At 56.6% G+C, this 6000-nt stretch overlaps 1 protein-coding gene across 1 annotated transcript; it reads left to right on the top strand.

The window, feature by feature from the left end:
• Positions 1–945: 945 nt before the first annotated feature.
• On the top strand, positions 946–4456 carry LOC141726557 (uncharacterized). Its single transcript, XM_074531484.1, has 6 exons — positions 946–1008; positions 1972–2148; positions 2275–2430; positions 2584–2685; positions 2906–2978; positions 3148–4456. Exons 1-6 carry the CDS (start codon positions 946–948, stop codon positions 3285–3287), a joined length of 711 nt encoding a protein of 236 aa, XP_074387585.1. The 3' UTR covers positions 3288–4456.
• The last annotated feature ends 1544 nt before the right edge of the window (positions 4457–6000 follow it).

Genomic DNA, 6000 nt, shown 5'->3' with positions numbered 1-6000 from the left:
AACACCCTGTTCAAGTGGTGATGAGCCTCCTATGCTGTGCCCCAACGTGTGACAGGTACGCAGCACAAGTGCCTCGAGAGCTCGGTGCTCACCAGCCCGTAGGGCCCCTCACCCTGTACAGCCTGTCCAGTGGGCTCTGCCAGACAGGTGGAGAGCTGCAGGAGCCTCGGGCCCCTCTGTTTTCTGAGGCTCTGCCATGCTCCCTCCCTGCCCCTCAGGGCACCGGGGCTCTGTCACCCGGCCCCACGCAGCCACACGGGGCACGGTGCTGACGCACAGCTCTGCTCACACAGAGCCACCATGCTGATGTGGAGAGCCATCGGCACATCCGGAGTGGCCGCCCAGGAGGTGCTTCCAGCGCTGCTCTCTGCCATGGAGGAGCAGCCGCCCTATAGCAGCTTCTCCTGTGGAGACAAGGCTGTCTTTGCCCTGGCTGTGAGTTTCTGGAGCTGATCTTTGCTCGCCCTCCTGGTTGCCTCTCTAGCAGCTCTCCCTGCTCTCCCTAGCCTGCAGCTCCGTGCCTGGGCTCAAAGCTGGCCTAGGGGCAGGCTCAGGGGCAGCAGGCCGCGTGCTCCCCCTGCGTCTCCCTTCGGGCCCTGCCTCATGGACACCCTGGCACTGAACGCTGCCTCGGGCTGCTTTGGCTCTTGCAGGCAACTCTGGTGCTTTGGAGGATTGCCCCCATGTGTGAGTGGCACTGTGCCATTCTGCTTCATTCTCCCCAACTGTTTGTGGCTCTGCTATTGCAAATTTTCACCACCACAGAGCAGATGCCAGGGGATGTTGAAACTGGGAGATTCTGGAGAGCTTGCCAAGAAGAACACGGCCTTCCCTGCCATCCCCACAGGTGCCAGTCTCCCTGTCCTTCCGACGCCCTCATGGCCAGGGCCAGCACTCCCAGAGTGACCTGGCCTTTGCTCGGCACGCAGGTTTGCAGTGCAGACCATGAAGGCTCTGCTCTCCCGCCTGGGCTTTGACAAGAAGCTGGTGGCTCTGGAGAACAAGCGGGTCTGGGAGAAGCTGCTCTGTGCCGACACCCAGCACTATGCAGCGGGTCTGCTGGCCAGGTGAGATCCCCTACTCCCCACCGCCACCGTCAGCATTTGTGCCCCCTGCCCAGAGTGCCCCACACAGTCCCTGGCGCTGTAAGCGAGAGGGCCTTGTCAGCGATGGAGGGCCGAGCAGACTGGAAAAGGCTGGGAGAGGAGGATGCCCAGCAGCAGCTGCCTCCCAAGGGCCCCATGTCCCCTTGCAGAGTGCTGGGGAAAGATCACACCTCTGTGAGACCACGCCTGGGAGAGGTCTGCCCACCCGGCTCAAAGCCTTGGTGCCTTTTCCCCTGCCAGGGAGATGCGCCGTGGCTTGAGCCCGTTGTGTCCCCACATGGCCTCACACCTGCTCAGCCTGCTCGTCGGGAAGCAGCCCTGCTGGGATCTGCCTGCCCTGGCGTTCTTTGTGGAGGTGAGCCTGATGGCCAGCGCTGCCTGGCTGAGCTGCCTGCCAGCTCTCAGGCCTCTCGTAGCTGCAGCCGCCTGGGAGGCTGCCCGCACCCACTGCTGCTGCTTTGGCCCAGCCCTGTGAGGCTCCGGGCTCCTGCCGGCCAGCTCCACCGTCACTGCCCTGTGCCTTTCAGCTCCTGGAGTGTCTGGACCTGAGCAAACATGGTCCCAGTGCCCTGCTGGTGGTATCCAGGCACCTGCTGAGCCAGTGCAGGGACAGGCTGCGCCTGGCGCTCAGAGGCCTCGTGGTGCTCAGCAAGGAGCCCTCGCTGGTGAGAAGGGGGCAGTGGCTGAAGCCACGCTGGCAGTGTGGGGCTGGGCAACGCAGACCTCTGGGCTTGGCTGGCCTTTGGCAGCAGAGGCAGCTGCTCCCAACTCTCCTGCCTCCTGCTTCAGCTGCCCCAGTGCCCCAAGCAGCTGTTGGTGCTGCGGCCATTCACGGCTTCACAGCACAGCCTGGTCTTGCGCACAGGCCGGAGGAATATGCTGCCTCTATCCACACCTGGTGGAGCAGCTGGCTGATCCAGATGCAGAGGTGGTCTGGATGAGCCTCTGTGTGCTCACACATGTGCTCCAGGACAATGACCTCCTGCTACCCAGTGTCACCACCCTGAAGCTGGCTGAGTCCCTCCTGCCACATTTTGAGAACGTAAGGCTCTGTGCCCCCAGCCAAGGGCACTGGATGCTACCTGGAAACTGTGCTCTGTGCAGTTCTGGGCCTTTGCGTCAACGGGCCTGGAGTAGCTGGTGCTGAGGTCTTTTCCTTTCCTTCCAGGACAACAGCCACGTGCAGCTGCTCTCCATTCAGCTCTTTTGCAAGGTGATGGAGCTGGTAGTGGAAGAGGGGGAAGAGCTTCTCACGACATTTGTGAACCAGAGCCTGCTCCCTCTATTCTTGCGCTGGCACGATGAGAACCTGCACGTGGCCAAGGTGAGGTTTTGTGTGACGGTGCCACAACCCTGGCAGGGGCCTTGGCCGCCTTCTGCCCTGGCACAGCTCCAGCCTCCCCATGGCCGTGGCACAGCGACACAAGTCCTGTGCCCTAGGCTCTGGTGCCAGCTGCAGCTCTCTGCCGCTCTCCAGGCCTCTTTCCAAGCCCTGCTTTGTGCGGCACGCTTCCTGAGGAGGAGGGACCTTGAGGAGCTGCTGATGAAGGCGTGGCGGATTAAGTTTGCTGAGAGCCTGGTAAGGACAGCCCGGGAGCTCGAGCCCTGCCCCGGTGCTCGGTGCAGGGGGCCGGCAGCTGTGGCCCTGCCCAGCACCGCAGCAGGGCCCGCCAGCCTGCGCCCACCCTGCTGCTCCCTGCCCTGGGCCGTGCCGGCCGGCTCGCCCTGTGCTGGGGGAGGGAGAGCCCGGCCGAGGGGCTGAGCCTGTGCCGAGCATTCCCTGCTGGCGCTCCCCACAGCTGCTGCAGGACGAGAGCCGAGCAGCCAAGAGCCCACAGAGGACCCTGCGAGAGGCAGCCCTCAGGTTCATGGGTGAGCCAGCAGCCCCGCGCCCCTCCCTGTCCCCGGCCCAGCTGCTGCCCGGCTACAGTGAGAGCCGCGCCCGGGCTGCTGCAGCCGGCTGGGATGGCCCTGGCAGGAGGCTTTCCTTGGATTTCCTCAATCTGGCCTCTGACCTTGGCTCTGTTCCTCTCTCTTCCAGCTCTTCAAACCCTGAAGGAAGATGAGAGTCCATCGTGCCTGAGCAAACTGCTTCAGCTGATCTTTGAAGGAAGATCTGCAGGACTTTGTCTGATGGATCAGATGTACCAGAGTCCATCAACGATTTCAAGTGCCCATTGAAGATGGGAGCACCTGCAGAACAGGACGGACCAGCTGGAGCTCCAGGCACGGCTCTGGCTGCTCAGAGCTGAGCCTGTGGGAAGCTCCAGCAGCTCCTGCCATCTCTCTCCCTGTTGGCAGCCCCCTCCCTGCAGCCCTCAGGCCCTGCCCATCCCCTTTTCTGCCTCCCAGCTCACCCCTTACCTTCGCTTTCCCTTAATGAACAGTTTGGGTTTTTCACTTGACCCGTGTCTCCATGTAGCTGAAGCGACGCAAATCCTGAGCCTGGGGACACGCAGGGCCCTGCTGCCCTTCTCCTGTCTGCTGTGTTCCGGGCATGGGCAGAGAGGAACAAGGGCAGTCAGGCTGCAAAGGTGCCTGTCCTGCTGCTCCAGCTGCACAGCACCGTGGAGTTAAAGGGCGTGCTGAGCACACTGAAGGGGACAAGGACCCTGGGTTTTAGAAGAGCCAGCTTGAAAATGCTGTGAACCCAGCTGTGCGGGATTCCATGGCAGGCATCCACCAAGGGCAAAGCAATGCTGGAAGGTTTCACAGAGAGCTTCCTGAAAGCACAGCAGTGCTCCATCCCTACACAGGGACAGGAAGAGGGCAGAAGCAGAGAGCGTCGTGGCCTAACAGTGAGCTCTGGGTGTGCCTAAAAGCAGCAGCAGCAGCAGCAGGGAGTGGCTGAGACTCGGAGGCGCGACGGTCCCAGTGGCTGCAGCGCTGTCAGGCAGTGCCTGCACCTTCGGTGTGCTTCTGGCAACTCTGGTCTCCCCACAGTGAGCAATGGCAGCCCCTGCCTCAGGCCCAGTCAGAAACCCAACCAAGTGAGACCAGAGGGAGGAGACCCTTCCCACCTCTCTTGGGCAGGGCTGCAAAACAGCCGCTGCGTCTTCCTGCCCTTCTGTTTGGGATGTGCTGAGCCCAGAGCCGGCCAGCTTGTGTCCTGCTGTCCCAGGAGCGTTTTGGGCGGGCAGGAGAAGGGCTGCGTGCACAGCGGAGCATCCTGGAAGGGGCTCACCAGAGCCTCCTGCGGGAACAGGCTGCAGGGCGTGGAGGTTCTGGGACATCACACCGTAAACAATATGATCTAGTGAAGCCAAATTTATTATCCTTTAAAAGACTCTGTTTAAAAAAAGTCTCTGCTATCCACACGTCTCTAGCTAATACATGATTGGTTAATCCTAGGTGTTCACACATCTTAATTAGAATTCTGATTGGATCATCTAATTTTTTATGCATCTTGCTGTGGTTGTCTGGCCCACCCATGTCTCACTTTGCCAAGCTTGCTGACAAACTTGCTGAGTCCTGATGACTCTTCTTCTTGTATCTTTTTCAAGGATATACCGACCCCAATTCTGAACATGTCCATAATTCGTTCTTTGTGAAGGTGTACATTGTCCATTATTACAAGCAGGCTGGATTGTGCATCGGCTGAATATGGCCATTGTCTTGCAAAAACTCCGCCATTCTGTCTCTGAGCCAGCATTCGAGCCAGTTAAACAAAATCTTCCCTCTCATGCTGCAAAGAATGTGGAATTAGAATTGGAATGTGACCCTGAAATAGAAGCAGCTCAGAAATGAAAGTAGAAAAAAGTTATTCCAGAAGCTATTGTAGAAGGGACTTTTCTCTCCAATGATGTAGAAGCTTTTCCTGTAGTAACTAATGCTGCAAGTAGAGGTTGAAAACCTTTCGATTGGAAGATTTTAGAAAAGTTGAGAGTGGCAGTTTCACAATTTAGTTGAAAATCCCAACTTGCACAGTCACTTCTGCAGTATATTTTTCCATCTAACACATTAATTCCAGCTGATGTGCATACCATGATATGACTTAGAATGCCACCCTATCAGCAGGTGATGTTTCATAAAAGCTGGGAGGAAAAGTGTGCTCAAGAAGCAGCAAGACCTGGAGTGCAGGGTGATCCTCTGTATGGTTTAACAGCACAACAGTTACTTGGCAAGGGGCGCTGGGCTACTGCCACTGCCCAGGCTCAGAGCATTGATCAAGTCTTGCAGATGAGCCAACAACTAGCATATAATGCTGTCCTTGCACTTCCAGATGGGTTACACACTAAATCTTTTACACAGATCTATCAAAGAAAGAATGAAGACTTTGATAAATTTGTAGACAAATTGCATGAAGCTATCTATAAGCATTCTGATTTAAATTCAGACAGAAAGATACAATTGTATGGACTTTGGGATCATTACTCTATTCCAAATAGCTTTCCCTTCAGTCACAAGAGCCTTCCATCTCTTCCAAAAATTGCCTGCTGAAACTCTTCTGCTCCCTTCCAAATCAGTTCACTACTCCACCATAACCCTTGAAGCATGGACAGATGACTCTTCAACTAATTATAGTAGAAAAGAAGGGTATTTATTGCAGCGCTGGACACATGTGAACTAGTTTTCAAAGACACGTGCAAGGAGCTGCAGACTCCTGCTCTCTATTTCTACAGAAAAGGTTTTACATTAGGTTTCTAAGGACCCATAATACATAATTCTTACCTGCCTGCTTCGCTTTTTTATCAGCTGAATATCTATTACAGCTGTGCAATTGTACTCCCTTAACTGGGTTGGTGGGATTTTGAAATGAGGGAGTGGTTGTATGGGAGGAAGAAAGCCGTCTTCCTCATGATGAACTCTTTCCCATGGCCAGCTGGGAAGACCTTTGGACCTGCCCATGGTCCAAGCCTCTCCTAACTGTTCAGTTATTCTTAAGGCAAGGTAT

Source organism: Zonotrichia albicollis, chromosome 36 (genome assembly GCF_047830755.1).
Source record: "Zonotrichia albicollis isolate bZonAlb1 chromosome 36, bZonAlb1.hap1, whole genome shotgun sequence".
In the NCBI taxonomy this organism is placed as follows: Eukaryota; Metazoa; Chordata; class Aves; order Passeriformes; family Passerellidae; genus Zonotrichia; species Zonotrichia albicollis.
This window is presented reverse-complemented; position numbering and strand designations above follow the sequence as displayed.

Coding starts and splice junctions, on each gene's coding strand:
- LOC141726557 (XM_074531484.1), top strand. CDS start 946: ATGAAGGCTCTGCTCTCCCGCCTGGGCTTTGACAAGAAGCTGGTGGCT. Junction 1,009..1,971: donor TGGCTCTGGAGAACAAGCGG/GTCTGGGAGAAG, acceptor TCTTGCGCACAG/GCCGGAGGAATATGCTGCCT. Junction 2,686..2,905: donor TTAAGTTTGCTGAGAGCCTG/GTAAGGACAGCC, acceptor CGCTCCCCACAG/CTGCTGCAGGACGAGAGCCG.